Source organism: Emydura macquarii, unplaced genomic scaffold (genome assembly GCF_026122565.2).
Source record: "Emydura macquarii macquarii isolate MOO-44397 ecotype Brisbane River unplaced genomic scaffold, CSIRO-AGI_Emac_v2 contig_318, whole genome shotgun sequence".
Classification (NCBI taxonomy): Eukaryota; Metazoa; Chordata; order Testudines; family Chelidae; genus Emydura; species Emydura macquarii.
Genome location: NW_027130455.1, coordinates 7529712 through 7546769, shown reverse-complemented (window position 1 = coordinate 7546769; position 17058 = coordinate 7529712). Strand labels below are relative to the sequence as shown.

General features: G+C 40.1%; 1 protein-coding gene across 1 annotated transcript in view; it reads left to right on the top strand.

Annotated features, from left to right (window-relative positions):
* The first annotated feature begins 4902 nt into the window (after positions 1-4902).
* The window catches only part of PIWIL4 (piwi like RNA-mediated gene silencing 4), a 48627-nt gene continuing 36471 nt past the window's right edge, over positions 4903-17058 (top strand). The window contains exons 1-8 of the mRNA XM_067568098.1: positions 4903-4971; positions 5282-5398; positions 6780-6885; positions 7513-7638; positions 11559-11773; positions 13116-13237; positions 16000-16080; positions 16557-16754. Coding sequence (XP_067424199.1) covers positions 5312-5398; positions 6780-6885; positions 7513-7638; positions 11559-11773; positions 13116-13237; positions 16000-16080; positions 16557-16754 — 935 coding nt within the window. The 5' untranslated portion in view covers positions 4903-4971; positions 5282-5311. The remainder of the gene's footprint in view (positions 4972-5281; positions 5399-6779; positions 6886-7512; positions 7639-11558; positions 11774-13115; positions 13238-15999; positions 16081-16556; positions 16755-17058) is intronic.

Below are 17058 nucleotides of genomic sequence, written 5' to 3'. Positions count from 1 at the left end.
TTTTATAATCCCCTGGATTTTACCTCAGAGTGAAAATTCTCTTTGCTGTTATGCTTTAAATAAGCCTCTTTGTTGGGGACAGGAGCTTTTCCTTGCTGCCAACGTTGTAGAATTAAGCTTGATTCTGGTTCAGTTAAAAGCATTTCTGACTAACCAAAAAAAAACCATGGGGAAAATCACCAGCCAATTTCTTCATAGCATCATAATCACAGGTACTGTATTTGTCTCATCCAGCCACCCATAGTTGTGATCATAAATTATCCAGTCCATTAATATTTTTTTTAAAGAACTGCTACAATACTAAGTACAGTTAGCCAACTGACGTGTTTGGTTTGAAAGGCAACACTGAAATAAGGTCATATTGTTCTTTTTCACAGGCAGTCTCTGTGTAGAAGTTATTTACTCTCAGATTTATATACTTTGTGATGTGATAAAGTACAATTTAATTGCTTTGATCTTTGCAGACATGCAGATTACAGAATATGCAGTGCAGGAAACTGCAAGCAATAATATTGTGACTCGATAAGTATTCCTGTTTACTTCATGCAGAACCTCACACATTCTTCTTTACATGGATTTCACTTTTCAGTGGTCTCTGCGACAGCAAACTGTACTGCATCAAGAACCTGGTACTATGAGCAAGAACTAATGAGATCACTTCTGTATTTTAAATGAAATCCCTAATTTTGGGTGCAATGTCCCAAAATCTTATCCAACAAAGACATTTTAAGAAGGTTTTACTTAGATAAAAATAAGTTTTCAAGCTATAATAATCTGAATGTATGATTTTGTATTATGAAAAAAATATTATGGGGTTCTAGCCCTTAAAAATAAGGTTGAAGTGTAAATGGCCACCCTCACAGGAACTATAGGATTCTGTATGAAGTTTTTGCAGTATGTATAGGAACTTTTTCTCCAAATCTTTGGAACAAGGAAGTTCAAACTTTGCTACATTGGCTTTGGCAAGTTGCCAAGAGCGCAAGGGTCACATCTAAGTTGCCTTGAATAGATCAGACAGGAGTCTTCTGTTTCTTTACTACATAGGTGTGGCCTGTGCAGACAAATACCACCCCCTCATGCTCCATCTTTTGCCCAGTTCATTTTGGGACACATTTTTTTTCACACCTGAGTGCCATGTTAAAGACACTGTGAGCTGCATTTGGCTCCATGAGGCTACACTTTGGTGACCCCTGCTGTGGAGTCTGTGTGAGCATGTGCACATGTACTTAGCTGTGTCAGCAGCAGGGATGTTCAGAACCAAAAAGACAGGCCTCCATCACTTGAGCTAAAGGAAAACACAGTTAGGTGAAGCCAGCCAGGGAGACATAATCACACATTCTAGGCCAGATTCTTACAGGCCAGAGTCTTGCAAGTAAGCATAGATTAAGGGTCAGGTTACACTCAATATTTATTTAGCTATTTATTGAATTCTTCTAATTCATATAAACATAAGTTGGTGCCCACCCCTTGTTCTGGTTACCCTAATATAACTTCAATTCACAGTAAAATCTTAAAGCAGTGAACTTTCAGTGCAGTGAACTGCTCTTTCTAAGCTAAAATAAATATATGCCAGAAGATAACATAAACTACACAGTAAGCAGCAAATCTCTCAAACCCTCAATCTAGCCCTCAAATGCCTGAGGAAAAAGATGTACTGAAGAGTACCACATCTGGTATCTGGCATACCAAAGAGAATGTTTTGCCAGCAATCCCCTCCCTTTCATACTGAAGGGCTCTAGCTCAAGTGTTCCACTAATTTTAACTGGGGCTCAAGGAGAGTATTGCACAAGGAGAGTGGCAGACTCTCAGACTATATCAGCATGGCAAGAAAACACCCGCAGCTGGCCTGGGTCAGTGACTTGGGCTTGCGGTGCTCAGGCTGTGGGGCTATAAAATTATAGTGTAGATGTTCGGGCTCGGGCTGGATCCCAGGCACTGTGACCACTTGAGTTCTGGTGTAACATGCTCTCAGCATGAAACTTGGCTTTTTGTGCAGGTCATCACATTCTGTTTCTAAGAAGTATTAGTAAGAATGTAGAGTGCATTGCAGTATTCCAATCTCATGGTGAGAAAGCATAGTTAATTGTGGCAACGTCCACATAGAAAACGAAAGGACATACATTCACTACTAGACACAGATGGAGAAAACACTCTTATGCCATGTCTACACTACCACTTATGTTGGCAAAATTTATGTCACTCAGGGGTGTGCACTCATTGGGGGTGATTTAATTATGCTGATGGAAGAGCGCTATGTCCTGTCGGTATAGAGCAGCTACATGAGAGATCTTACAGCAGCATCAGTACAGCTGTGCTGCTGTAAGGGCTATAGTGTAGACATAGCCTGAGCCACAGCTGCTCCCTGGACCTCTAGAAGCAGTCCAGGATTTAATAATATACCTATGCTATGCACTTTTGTTACAAACTGCAATTGCCGTCCCTCAGTCAGGTACAACATCACCAACACTTCTGGCTACTTCCCGAAAACCACACATACAATCTCAGTCTTTTCCACATTCAGTCACAGACAGTTGGCCCTCATCCAAGTCCCAAGCTCATCTAGACACTGGGTTATTTATTCCAATGCACCACCCAGGCCAGGCATGAAGCAAACAACTAGATCCCTGTTCATTGACAACCTGTGTTCCCAAAAGTTATTAGAAAATACAGCTAAAGAGGCTGAAAACATCCTGAGTATTCTGATTTTTAGCCAAATCACAATCCAGCCTCCAGTATTTGTTGGGGCAATTAAGTAGGCAAGCTTCTAAATGGAGGCAACTATAGGTGCAATTAATTGCATTCGTATTTGTACATGAATACACATAAATGTTGATTTCCTCTACTTGGAAAAACATTTAATTTGCTTGTACATCAGCAGCAGAATTGACTAACTTTTTTTTCCACTGTCCCATCAGTGATGACGGACTGAAATGTGCATAGTTCTTAAACACTGTATAGTCACTATTGAAAGGCCAAAGAATGCTGTTCATTTTCTCTGTTGACCTCCATAAATACACTGTGTTTGCTAACTAACTCCCAGATGGTGATAGCAGGCATCTTACATTTTGCAATTGCTATGTTTTATTTATTTATTTATTTATATCTATAGAAGCATAAGAGTGCCTGTCCAGGGTTGTATGTGCTTTCACATATATTAAAATATAGTAAATGAACGCAGAAATAAAATAAACCCTGCAAATTTCTGGAAACTAGGAAGAAAAGAATAACGTCATACCAATGACAGTTGTTTATCCCCAATACGCCTGTCCCAGACCTCAGCTCACCACTCTCTCCCAAAAAGGTTAGGAATAAGAGATGAACTTTACAGCATGTCTTGAATGTCAACAGATTTGGGCTATTTTGGATGGGGATGGGAAAAAATGAATTTAAAAGTCTAGAGATCTTCACAAAAAATACTCTGCAAACTAAGGGGGCCCCAGTTTGGGTACCTCCTCTGACTGTAGATGTGGCAGGATGGCACAGGGAGAGAGGTGATCTCTCAAAAGAACAGGTGTTAGGTCATTTAGGACTCTACACAGGACAATACCTTAAACTCAACCCAGTAACCAACAGGCAAACAGTGTAAAGCCTGGAGCACTGGTACCTTGTGTTCATTGTGAGAAACTCAGCTTAACAAGTTAACCTCTGCATTAACACAATCTCCGAGTTGACTTAAGGTGCAGTCCCATGCCAAGATTGAATCAGGTTAGAGTTAGAAAATGCAGCCAAAGAAGCTAGTCTATTAAATTTCCAGAATTTGTTGTCTCTGGTGAAGGAAAACCTACAGGCATTAAAGTCATTGAAGTGCAAAGCTCGCAGGTGTTTTACCTGTCCCTCTCATGGTGTGCAGGGAATTCAAAGTGTACCACAAGTAGCTATTACAAGCCCTGAACAAAACAAGAATTGGCAAGTGCAGACATGTCTACGCTTGTTGATCTTCACTGCACATCAGAGGGAGAAATTCAGATAAATTTCATGTATGAGAAATATACAGATTTTATAAATATATAGAATATACTGATTTTATATAGAATATATAGATATTCTCTAACACAGATTATAAGAAATCTCTTCAAGATGGCCCTGACAGTTAACTACAGTGTGTCAGGCTGCATTTGGGGAGATTTCTGCATAGGATTCAACCTGCAACTTCACTTAGTAGCCTATTCTATATTCAGAGCCCAGGAAAGCCATCTCCTTCTTGACTGACTGAAAAGATCTGAGCAAAAGTGTCCAGAGGATGTGCCTTCCAATCTGAGTGAAACCCACTGTGACTGGGTGAACACCAAGAGGATACACATGCAGGTGTATGTATATATGTACACCTTATGTGTCAAACTGACAAGAGTCTGGGAAAATCTGCTGCATTGCACAGCATGGTGAATGTTTATAGAAATACACCATAGGTAGTGGGATCTATTTACTTTTTTTTTTCCTGACAGCATGAACTGTTTGGATCTGGGTGCCAGTGCCAGGGCATTACACTGCAGCACAAGGCGACGTTGTTGTGACCTTGAACCAAAACGTGAGGCGGCTTTGTGGTGGTATCACACCTCAGTCAAGAGGCAACTTCGTCATGTCATGACACTGCACGTCAGTTGAGAAGTGACTTCATGGTGACACCACACCCTGGGCTGGGGCTGTGGGAGGTCATGATCACGTGCCCTGGTACTGTCACCCCATGACCTCACTCTTAGGCCTGCCTGCAGTGGTTCCTACTTGCCCAGGGCTCTCCCCATCCCCGGGCCCCCCCGCCGGCGTCACATGGAGAAGGCCCCGCCCCCACCACTGCCCCGTCTGTCACGGGGAGGGAGGGGTCTGCTCTGCTCTACTCAACCACCCCAGCGCCCCACCCCTGCAGCGTCACGTGGCTCCAACACATTCCCTCGTGCCCCACCCCCACTCACCTCTGGCGCGCGCAGCTGCCGCGCTGAGGAGGGGGCGTGGCTTTCCGTCGTGCCTGCGCCACACGTGGGTGCACGGCCGGGGCGAGACGCGCGGGAGCCTCGTGGCCGTGGGCCGTTACGGGCGGGGTTGGTGAGCGCGCGCGAGGAGCGGGGCCCGGCTGGGGTCTCGTGTTCCCTTCCTCTGCCCGCCCCCAGCGCGAGGCCCGGGCGAGCAAGAGACCCTGCGGCGCCCCCAGCCAGGCGGACGCAGTGGCGCCCTGTGGCGGCCCTGCACTAGCCCTCGGCGCCGGTGGGGATCGGGCGGGTTGTGGCGGCCCCGAGGCAGCGGTGTTGACGCCCCCCCCGTGTCTGTGTTTTATTCTCTGCTCTCGCAGGGCGGCGCGCGGTGCCTGTGCGGGCAGAGGATGAGCGGCCGTGCGCGGGTTCGAGCGCGGGGACAAGCCCTCCCGGCCGCCGCCGGCAGCGGGGGGCAGCCTGGATCGCCACAGCCGGTGCGTAGCTCGTAGCCGTGGGCGGGCTCTGCCTTGTCCTCTTCCCTCGCTAGCTGTGACGGAGCTGCTCCCCTTTGCCCTTCGCCTGTTTCCTCCTCCTCCTCGTGGGGCTTGGCGTCGTGTGTTCAGAAAAAATCGTCCCAAGGGAGGGGGTTACACACCCATGACTTTCTAGTCTACCTTTCCTGTTTAGATGCATGCCTGTCCGGGGCCATCATCGTGGTGTCTGAACACCTCCTGGGAGGCTACCTGCCTTGCTCATCAGTGGCGGCTCTGTCATCCCATTCCTTTCCCCATGGGGGTGGTGGTCAAATAAAATACACCCCCACATCCCTAGGGGCCCCAATCAACCTTGTGTGGGGATACTCGTATCTGAGCCAGAGATTGGAAACTGGTTCTTGTGTCGGTTGACCCTGGGTGCGACTTCAGGGCCAGCACCATTTCATTCCTTCCTATCGCTTTATCTTTCTTTTGGGATTAATCACTGAAATTAAAAATAAAGTCTAATATAACTTCCTTTAATTGCAAGAAATACAAAATATTCACACTTCTGTGCAGCTTATCTGCTTTCCTTGGAAACCTTCTTGAAAGATACAAGCTACAAAATTGTACCATGAATACTGTCTGTTTTTTAATTGACACTGCAAAACAATGACCTGCATTGAAGGTGGAATTAATAGTCTTTCAGGACAATTTATCTGTGTGCCCCTTCTGTCCTGGCACTCTGCTTTTAGTTTTTATAATAGATGGTGGATGAAAAAGGCCTACCTTATCAGGAAGGGGTAACATCTGCCATTCAGAACTAAGCACCAAAATTGTTTTCTTTTGACTAGTAGAATATTATCCATCTTGTCTCAAAAATACTGAAAGAGAACTCTTATTATTAACATCCTTTGAAAAAGCTGCATAATGTGTTTTGTGTTTTTTCTAGAGTGAATTCTGCTAGTGTTCATGAATGGAAGATTTTTAAGTAGTGGACAGGTTGTGTTTGTTTTTAGTGTTTGGTACCTCTCTGTTCCTGTTGACTCAGGCTTTCTGTTGCTTTTGTTTGAGCAGGTGTCTGAACAAAATGATCTCAGTTCACTAAGGCTGTGATTCATCCGCTGTCTTGATCAGCAAAGCATTTAAACATGGGGGACTTGTGCACAGGCTTAAAGTTAAATATGTAATGGGGACAGAGTTATTTCTATTCTATAATAGCTGCCTCTGTTCTATGCAGCATTGAAATTTCTTTACCACCTGTGCTGTACTTTGTGACTTTCAGCAATGAAATTTCATCTCTTCCATCACATGTCATATGACTGTAGGCCATCTACAGAGTAACTATTTTGTAACTAAGCTAGTTTCTATCTTACAGACCTCTCTTATTCATATCTCACAGGGTTGTTCTAGAAGTGATGAGCCCGTAGCTGTTAGGACTTCGCAATCTGAGAAAGAACCCTCAACTGCCTGTGGTCACAGTGGAACAGCAAAACTTACTCAGAGATGTAAGAAAGCAACTACATTAAGTAATTACTTTATAAACTTCTTACGGCAGGGACTGTCTATTTTATTCTCTGTTTGTATGGGGCCTAGCACAATAGTCTTGGTCCATGACTGAGGGTCCTGGTGCTACTTTAATATAAATTAATAATAGGTAATGTATTTTATTATTAAACACTGTAAAGTAGCTTGTTTTCTAACTGAATGCATTAACATGTATTAGGAGGCTATAGACAGAATGAAGTATAAAGACAAGTGAGTTGCAAGTCTTGTGTAAAATTGTGAAAACATCTTGACATTGTCTTTAAAAAGGAATTTATTTTTTAAACCTCTTAAGAATAAGGTAACTGTTAATACTGCTATGACAATCGTGGTAGCTCAGGCTCTGGTTATTAAAACATGATTTTGCTTCTCATTATTACATATTTCATGTGCTGCTGTCCAAATAAAATCCAGTTAAACTTATTCCAGTTAAATATCCTAATTCTTGCTATTAGGATGGCAAAAATTGAACACCATAAGACTGAAGGCTATAAAACTACCTGTGTCGAAATTTATGAATTCTTAGGTTATTTCTCTGGATTCACAAGGATTGAATACATTTTACAGTTCTTTCCACATTTCTGTTCAAGATGGTCTTTCTGCTGGGGTGTCTGGATACACACTGCTGGAGAGAGGGGGAAAGACCCGATATAACTTTCAAGATTTGGGCGTAAATACTAGAGAGACTATGGCACATGTGAAAGACTCTAAAACAGGTAGAGTAACTCCATTTCCTTCAGGTTAGCCCTGTCTTTTAAGGGTTTGTTTTGGAGAGGTGCTGGGAACCAGTAGTACACATTGATTTCAGTGAGTTGCAAGAGCTCCATACCTTTCTGGGGCAAATCCATAGTATATGGCTAATACATAGGAACATGAAAATATGCTTGTTAGAAGTGCTGAGAGCCCTTAACTTGGAGCTTAGGTGCTCATTACCTCAGAATAAGTTCTCAACCCCTTATAGACTTCCTGGTTGTCAAGTGAATGTTCAGTTTGGAGGTGTCTAATTTTTGACATCTAAAGTCTCTGTGTTACTTGTATGATATATTTCAACTTTCTTGACTTCTGAAGTTGAGCTTCCTTGACATGACATAATACATTTTGCATTAGCTCTTCTGGCAGGTGCTCTTGATCCCTTTGATCCCAGGGATTAATATATCTAACCAGACAAAAATCTTTCTTAGTTTAAAAAACAAACAAACAAACAAACATGTCTTCTCTAATAAGCTGTGGAAAAATGTGTCTCTTGTATTTGTTAAAGGGAGTATTAGTATTTAGAAGCTGATTCAAAGATTGACTTTCAACATAGGTGACATTCTTGAATTTGAGCAATCAACAACTGGGGCATTTTGATTTGATTTTTTTCATAGAAAAACAGTCTCTGATTAAAAAGTTCTATTAAAGTGGAAATTTGATCTTGTGGCTGAAGCAAAGGACCGGGTGTCAAATCTGTGTTGTGTTAGTGGATCTGCCACATATTTTTTGTATGAATTTTTGCCTCTGTATAAATCCATGGTACGCCTACATCTTGAATGCTGTGTGCAGATCTGGTCGCCCCATCTCAAAAAAGATATACTGAAATTGGAAAAGGTACAGAAAAGGGCAACAAAATGATTAGGGATATGGAAAATCTTCCATATAAGGAGAGATGAATAAGACTGGGACTTTTCAGCTTGGAAAAGAGATGACTAGGGGGATATGATAGAGGTCTCTAAAGTCATGACTGGTGTGGAGAAAGTGAATAAGAAAGTATTCTTTACTCCTCATAACACAAGAACTGGGGGCCCACCAAATTAAATTAATAGACAGCTGGATTAAATGAACAAAAGGAAGTATTCCTTCACACAACACAATCAACCTGTGGAACTCCTTGCCAGAGGATGTTGCGAAGGCCGAGACTGGACCAAAAAGAACTAGATAAATTCTTGGAGGATAGGTCCATCAATGGCTATTAGCCAGGATAGGCAGGGATTGCTGTTTGGGGATGGGATGGTTCACTTGATGATTACTGTTCTGTTCATTCTTTCTGAAGCACCTGACATTGGCCACTGTCAGAAGACATGATACTGGGCTATGTGGACCATTGGTCTGACTCAGTACGGCTGATTTTTTTTATATAAACTACTTATATAGCTGCCTAGGCTTAAATCTCCCCATCTGTAAAATGGGAATAATGGCACTCTACTTCACAGGATTATTGTCTGTCTTAAAATCTATTATTAATTAAGTGCTTTGAGATCCTTAGATCGAACACGATACAGAAATACATAGTATTATTTTGTAGTCAGATGTTAGCATGCATTTGAAAGGGGTGCGTATACCTAAAATGAGTGGACATTTCAGAAAAAAAATCTACATCATGATGGTGTACAGTTTTATTACACTGCAAAGCAGTTTGGGTTTGCCTTTAGAAAGCAAACCTGCTCTACTTAAGTTCAGTGACCCCATTTATATGTGTCATGCTTTGTCTGGAATATAAAATATGGTAATAATAAGATGTGACGTTCCCCCCTGCAATCTGGACTGGTGTGCAGCTGTGTCACCACAATTCCTCACTCCTGGGCCCCAATTTACCCTGCTTTGCTGTGTGAACCACAAACTCCTGGGTCAGCCCACACCCAGTCTCTTGTGAATAATTGGTCCCTGACCTAGTGAAGGAGCGCTTCTGGCCAGCCACTCATGGGATTAGACCCCCAGCAAACAGCTCCAGTCCCAGATGCAACCCTGGGAACTGTCATCTTGCAGGGTTCAGTGTTGTATACTGCAAACTCATTTATATTTGTCCATCAATTTGTCAAAGAAATTATTATGCATAAACTCTGTTACTCTAAGTGAAGTTTCTGCACACACTCAGTCCCCATGCACTGTTTTAGATAAATAGGTTTATTGACTACAGCAAGATTTTAAGTGAATCTAAATCAGATTAATATAAATCAAAAGATTAATAATGAGTCAAGAAGTTATCACAATTAACTAAAAGATAACTCATATCCTATACTAAGATTAATATGTCAGTCTCTTTCAATCTATGAGGTTAGCTTACCACACAGGCTGGTTGCGATGCGTCTTGCAACCAGGCTTCCCCCTCCCCATGGGTAGTTGCTAGTCTTTGATGTTGCTTGGAAGATAGATTCTAGGGGAAAGCCCTGAGACAAAGGCACCTCAGCTTTTAACAAGTTTCCTCAACACCCCCTGTGGGTCAGGTGATTAGCCCTATCCAGGAATGGGCATGATTTCTTCCACTTGAGCCAAAGTGCTCACAGATGCTTAGGCCAGTCCATTGTACCTCTGTGCATACCTCTGTGGGCTGTGGAAACACAGCTTTGTGTTCGTCTGTATCTATTCAAGCCATGTGAGACACACATTTGGGGATATGACAAGGCAGAGTTTGATATCTGTACATATGTATGACATTGCAGGAAACATGTTACCATAACAATAATGTTCAGTATGTCATGAGCATTTCAAAAACACCTTACATGGCATACTTTGCATCAGACAATGCATAGTTACATTGTAAGGGTGAACATGAATGATACACAAATCACACCATAAGGGTGTACATGGGGTACAGCATGTCACATAAGCATTTTATGAAACTGCTTTTTTCTGAGAGAAAGCAGTCTGACCTAATCCTTACAAGCTGACATCAGCAGGGTTCCTTAGATGTGTCTCCAGAACAGTACACATTAGGGCATCTCTTTATGAGAAACCTGGTGATTGATCATAGGTCTGGTATTCATGATCCTTCAAAATAAGTAGAGCCCTGTGCAGATACAAATATGTGAATCCGCATCCACTGGAATGAATTTTTACCCAACCTGCAATCTATTTTCCCTCTTTTAGATTTAATGGCACCCGCCCATCAGCTATTTTGGAGCTAGTAGCCCCCCATCAGCTGTTGAGTCCCTGCCACCCCAAACAATTGATGAGTCCCACCCATCAGCCTAACAGCTGATCCACCCCGCCCTGCCCTCCTGCTTAACAGCTGATTAGCTGTTAGGTGGGCAAGAGGGGCTGTTCCTGCTGCGCTTCTGAGTGACAACTGCTCTGGCCCTGCCTCAGAAGTCATGGAGGTCCCGACCTCTGTGACCATCTGATTCATGATCTGCAAGAAATGGTCCCGGGATGCAGATATCTGTGGATTTGCAGGGCTCTAAAAATAAGAAACCAAAGGCTAGTTTTATATATATACCAAATGCCCATATTACCATATTTGTTTGGAGACATTATTATTATTATCCTACATTTCTTCAGTTATTTTGCCAGGTTTGGTATATTTGCTTATCACCATTAAATAGTTCATTGGGAGAAATAAACTAATCTTTAATGTATTTTTGTAAAATAATATATGTTGCTAGTGGGAAATTACTTTTTCCAGCCAGTTTGTATCATCTTACGTTTCATCAGATATTGTGTTCCATCTACTTGTATTGATGTTGGTAAGATATTCATTTTGATTGACTTGCATTTGTGTATTGATTGAGATCTTTTTGACAAGAAAGTCATCAGTGTTTCTTAAGGTTACTGGTTAGTAAAGTATTGCCTGTAATTATTTAATATGATTCAAAATATTATTGGTAGTAATATTTGTCTTAAAAGAAAGAAACTTAGTTTATTTTAAACTTATCTGTTTCAGGCACCAGTGGAATTCCGGTGAAAGTGGTCACAAATTTATATAGCTTAGGTTTGCCCAGGGAATGGCAGCTTTACCAGTACCATGTAACATTTAGCCCAGAGTTGGAATCAAGGCGCCTATGCCTTGCTTTGCTTTACAGCCATACCGAACTTCTTGGAAAAGCCAAAGCATTTGATGGAACTATCCTTTTTCTTTCTCAAAAGCTGGAAAACCAGGTGAAGATAAGCCTCTTATGCGTTGTTGCATAACTACAAAGCCACAGTCATCTTGATTATGACCTTTGCGTTGGCAGGCTGAAACAGCTGAGACTATCCCATTCCCAAAATGTTTGTTTTATTTGTTTAAAAGAGTTTAAATTATTTTGTTACCATGCCATCACCTATTATCTGAAGTTTATCTGGTTTAGGCAACATCTGCTGGAGGGGATGGTTTAATGATCTAAACACTAAGACAAATAACAGGATCAGTTCAGTTCATCAATAGATCTACTTTGGAAGGATGAATTCCATGCATTTTATTGTGTGTGGATCTTTAAAAAATGAGGCTTGTCTGCTTTGTGAGGACACTAAAGATGGCACTTCCTGTAAGATTAGAGTTTGTAATGGTGTCCTTGGCCAAAATTCCCCTGGCCACCATCTTCTGATGTGCAGAGATTTACATGCTAGTTGACTTGTCTGACTTTTGTCCTTCTTCCTGGAGGTGTCCACATTTCATTGGGGCTGCATGTCTGGGGAAATTTTGTCAATCTTTAATTGAGCATAGCTTCCATTTCAACTGTTTGTTATACCTGTTATGCTAATAGAGGGCTTTAATTTCCAGGGCTGTCAATCTAACGCTTTTCAAAACTTGAAAGTAACATGTTTTTAAAAAGTAGAAAAAGAAGTATGATGTACAGTTCTTCATTTTCTGGGGCTTCACTTCACTGAAGTGGCTTCACCGTACCATATTAAAATTACTGCTGCATGCTAGTTGTGTTTCTCAGTGTTTGGTGGCCTTACTGTTCTTCCAGTCTTGTTTAGTAATATTGCTAGTGTTCCAATAGTCTGCAGTTTGAAACATATTACTGGAACAAAAGGTGAATAAGGGGGTGAAAAAGACTTGCAAACCAAGGATCTGTTTAAATGGTTTATGGAAGAAAAAGCCCCGACCCTTTAGCTCCTAAACAAGAAACCAAAGGCTAATTTTATACTGGATTATACAGTATATAATACTGTATACTGTACATGTTGTAGCAGTAGTTTTCTGGCACATAAATGCTTTTTAAATCATCAGTGACCTTTGAATTATAAAAAAGCTCTGTCTTTGGAAGAGTAAAGATTGTGCCAATAAACACAGTTCTCTGGATATGTTGGTTGAAGGACTGCCTGCCCAGTTCATTTTTAACTTAGTTGCAATCCTTGTTGCGATTGACTTCCTGAGCCCAGAAAATATGTGAAAAGGCAGTTTGTCTGAAAGGTAATATAGGATACATTTTTGGGCAGTTAGACTTTTACAACTACGTTCAAGGTGAGATGTGGACTGGATACTGTATGTATGTGTTTACATATTTTTTCTTAGGTTACAGAATTATCAAGTGTAACGAAAAGAGGTGAGACTGTAAATATCACTGTTACACTAACAAATCAGCTATCATCAAGTTCCCCTGTGTGCATTCAGTTTTTCAATATCATCTTCAAGAAGTAAGTGGTTTTGGAAGGGTTTGTTTTAGATTAACTGTTAAAGTTGGAGTATAAAACCATGAATTTTTCAAAAACTTTATGAAAATTAAACTTCTAAAAAGTTGCACATCTAGTAACATCTGACTTTTTCAGTTTATCAAGTCGTAAAAATGTGGATTGAAAATCTCTTGGTATATGGTACACAGTAAAAAAAATTGTTATGAAAAATATCTATTTCCAGAAGTAGATATACAAAATAAATTTCACTCACAACACTATTGACTCCAGAGGAGCTGCTTCACTTAGACCAGTAGTGAATTTTGCCTGTTGACTATAAAATGTAATTTACAGACTTCCTGTACTGTCTTTTTTTTTCTTGTCTGAAAATCAGTGTCAATAGAGGTCAATAAGGGCAAATCTTCTTACATAATTCTATGTAAACTTTGGGTTAAAAGTTTCCATGTTGGTTTTAAAAAAACTTTATTGGTGGGTTATGACATAGAGGGCCACATTTTCAAACACAGATGAAGAAATTGTGCGTATGCATATTTGCACAAACAAATTAAGTAACTGTGTTTTATCCAGCATTCATGTGTAAATACATGAATGTGTATGCAAATATGAATTTTGTACAGTGCAGCGTTTGAACTATTTGGATGCTAATTTTGGGTTTGACATCTCCTGGAATAAAGGAACAGTTATATTATGAAATAAAGTACTTAGTTGCTTTTAAACCAAACCAGGACTCAGATGTATCCATAACCCAGCTTTTTGACCAGTTTTAAGTGTCATAGTGTCAAGTCACAAAAGAATAGCTTACCTATTTTAGAAAACTGATCATTGTCTTTGGGATAAAATTCACCCTTGTGAGTTGGCCTGCACAATTTTCTACTTACCATTAAGTGTCTGTAAATCTTTAATCCAAGTTTTAAGTGGTGTTTAAATGATGCCTATGGTCTTGTGCAGGTCCTTTTCAGAGCCATGAATTTAATCCGGGATCCAAGATTTGTCACCTTTCCAAATGCTAACTAGGGAACAAAATGTCTTCTGTGCTCTTATTTAAGTTCTTGACAACATTCTCATTAACTTAATTAGGAGCAGAAGTAGGCCCGTACTGTGTTCAGATGGGAAATATCTTTTAATCTAAATATTAAAGGGAACATTTGTAGGCGATGTGTGGTATCATTACTCTTCTAATACAGTATATGTACTTCATGTGCTTCCAGGCAGAATGTGAAAACCTTTCAGATGGATGCATCTTTGAGCTCTTAAGATAAGAAGCAGCGTTAAGGGTGTAAAATTATTGTGGTACAGATATGTTCTATCTTTCCTCAATTAGACCAATTTGTATTGTTTTTGATTGCACATAAGATACTTTTGACTGATTTATTTCTGTGGTTCTTGTATTTTTGTGGGATTCTGTTTTGTTATTCTCCTGATAAAACTTCCGTAGAAAAAGGGTTGTTGTTATGTTTGAAGTAGTTATTTTATGAAGCTCAAGGACTTTTTTTTGTCTCTGCAGTTATGACCTGAAGCAAAATATAGATGACAAAGCAGTTTATTTCTACATTATTAAAGAAATGCCTGATTAGTGTTACAAGGAAAGATGTCTAAGGCTGAATGATTTAATCTGATTCCATGAGTTTCATTATTGCCTTGAATATATTGTCCGGAATGTCTTATTCCTATTAAGTGAAATTTCTACTTAATAATAAAGAAATAAATCAGACCTGTACTTCTGTTGCATATTAAAGAGATTATGGGTATGATAGAGCTGTAGGAAGCTTTCTTCTCTTTGCAGCCTAATCTGTTGTGAAGTGTGGGTGTATTCTGTTAAACAGCTGGCATGTTCCACTTGTGGTAATAGTGGAGGGGGTGAGGTTCTGCATTTCAGTAATGGGTGAAGTGATTTCTGTGTATGTTGCACAGTTCACAAACTGCTTTGGAAGCCTTCCAATGAAAGTGTTACATAAATGTAAGATATTATCATCATTAAAGCTTTATTTAGTAGTATTACCTATTAAAGCTTTATTTATTTATGAGTTTTGTGCAGCAGTAGTGATTTCCACTTGAATTTTGAACTTGGTCAGGTTTTTGAGATTCTACACTTCCTCACAGGTCCTTAACATATGAGTAGCTCAGTAAATGGAATTAATGGAATTGTGTGCATTTTTAAAGGACATGTTTTTTCTTTGATAAGAACCATTGGAATGGATTCATTTCTTGCATTCCACGGTGCAGATATAACTCAACTATGTCTTAATCAAATCTCACAGCTGTATGGCCTCATTGCACCCATACCAAAAGCGTTTGTAAATATTCACAACACACAGACTACTTTTCGATTTCACTTATCAGTTGAGCATTAGAGCTTTCAATAGAATGGGGTAGTACTAGCTCCTGTTGTCCTGAACTCTTGCAATATTTCCAGTTCATACTGAGGTATTATAGCTGATACTGGTTTCTGAACTGTCCTTTCCCCTCCGCCCCTTTTGACTGTGTCACTGATCTGAATGTGGTCTATTTCCTTTTATTTTTTTTCCTACACAATAGATTGTGAGGTTTACTAGATATAGCTTCATTTTCAGGCTCAAATTGCTGTCTTGAAACCTGAGTAGTTTCTAGAAGATAGTTGAGACTTCTGTAATGAATTTGGCTAACTTAAAATTTAATGATCAAATAATGAGTTAAAATTGTCATTCTCTTTGATTGTTTATCTATTTTCAGTGTGTTCTAAGAATTATACTTATGTGATGTGCTGAAAAATATGTATTAATATATAGGGTTTTGAAAAAGCTGTCCATGTACCAAGTTGGACGGAATTTCTACAGTCCTTCAGATGCGGTGGAAATTCCCCAGCACAAGTAAGCTGTTTTATTTTTTTGTTGGTTCTCCTCCTCCTTCTCCCCCCGGTAATTCTAGAATTTGACTTCTGGTAACAGTTTATGGTAAGGTGTAAACCCTTTTCAGTATATCATACTGGAGAACAGGTTTAATATTTGAGCCTTGCGTTTGAACAGAATCCCTGCCATCACACAGAGTGTTCATTATTTGAATTCTTAGGATGTGCTGAACTATTAATACAAGTTGCAGCAGGAACTTGTGTACAGAATTTGTATTGTAAGCAGAGCAGCAGCAGGTAGGTAAACCAGTGGTGATACTTTGTATTACTAGTATGAGAAGAGAGATAGATGTTACACTTCTTACATGTTTATGTAGCAATAAATATACAAAACTTAACTTTAAACATATGGCAAACAAGTGGAAGTGGACCTACATTGTTAAACGTATGTTAATTCAAAACCAGTTATTTTAAATACTTTTCTTTGTATTCCATAAGACTGACTCTTTGGCCAGGATTTGCTGTTTCCATTGCACAGTTTGAGAACAGAGTGATGTTAAGTGCTGATGTGAGCCATAAAGTCCTTCGCAATGAGACTGTTCTGGAATTCATGACAAGTCTGTATACCAGGGTTGACAGAGCGTGCTTCATACAGACATGTGAAAAGGAGCTGGTAGGGCTCATTGTGCTTACGAGGTAAAGACATTACTATTTATTTTGCAGTTCCATTGACTTAAGTGTGTTGTCAACTAGAACTATTCATACATAGTGGCTTTTAGCACTTTTCTACTTAAAAAGTAGAAGTCCATGTTAAAAGTTGTAGTGGTTTCTTATGTCATTCATAAACTAAGTATTCATGGGCAGGAGATAGCCATCTATTAAGAATTATAGGTGTGTCTTGCAGTAGAAAGAACTGCAAGAGCAGGAGAGCATGAAAGAAGCCAGGTGTCCCATGGAGAGAACAAATAGGGACGTGGCCCACTTGAGGTGGATAATGTAC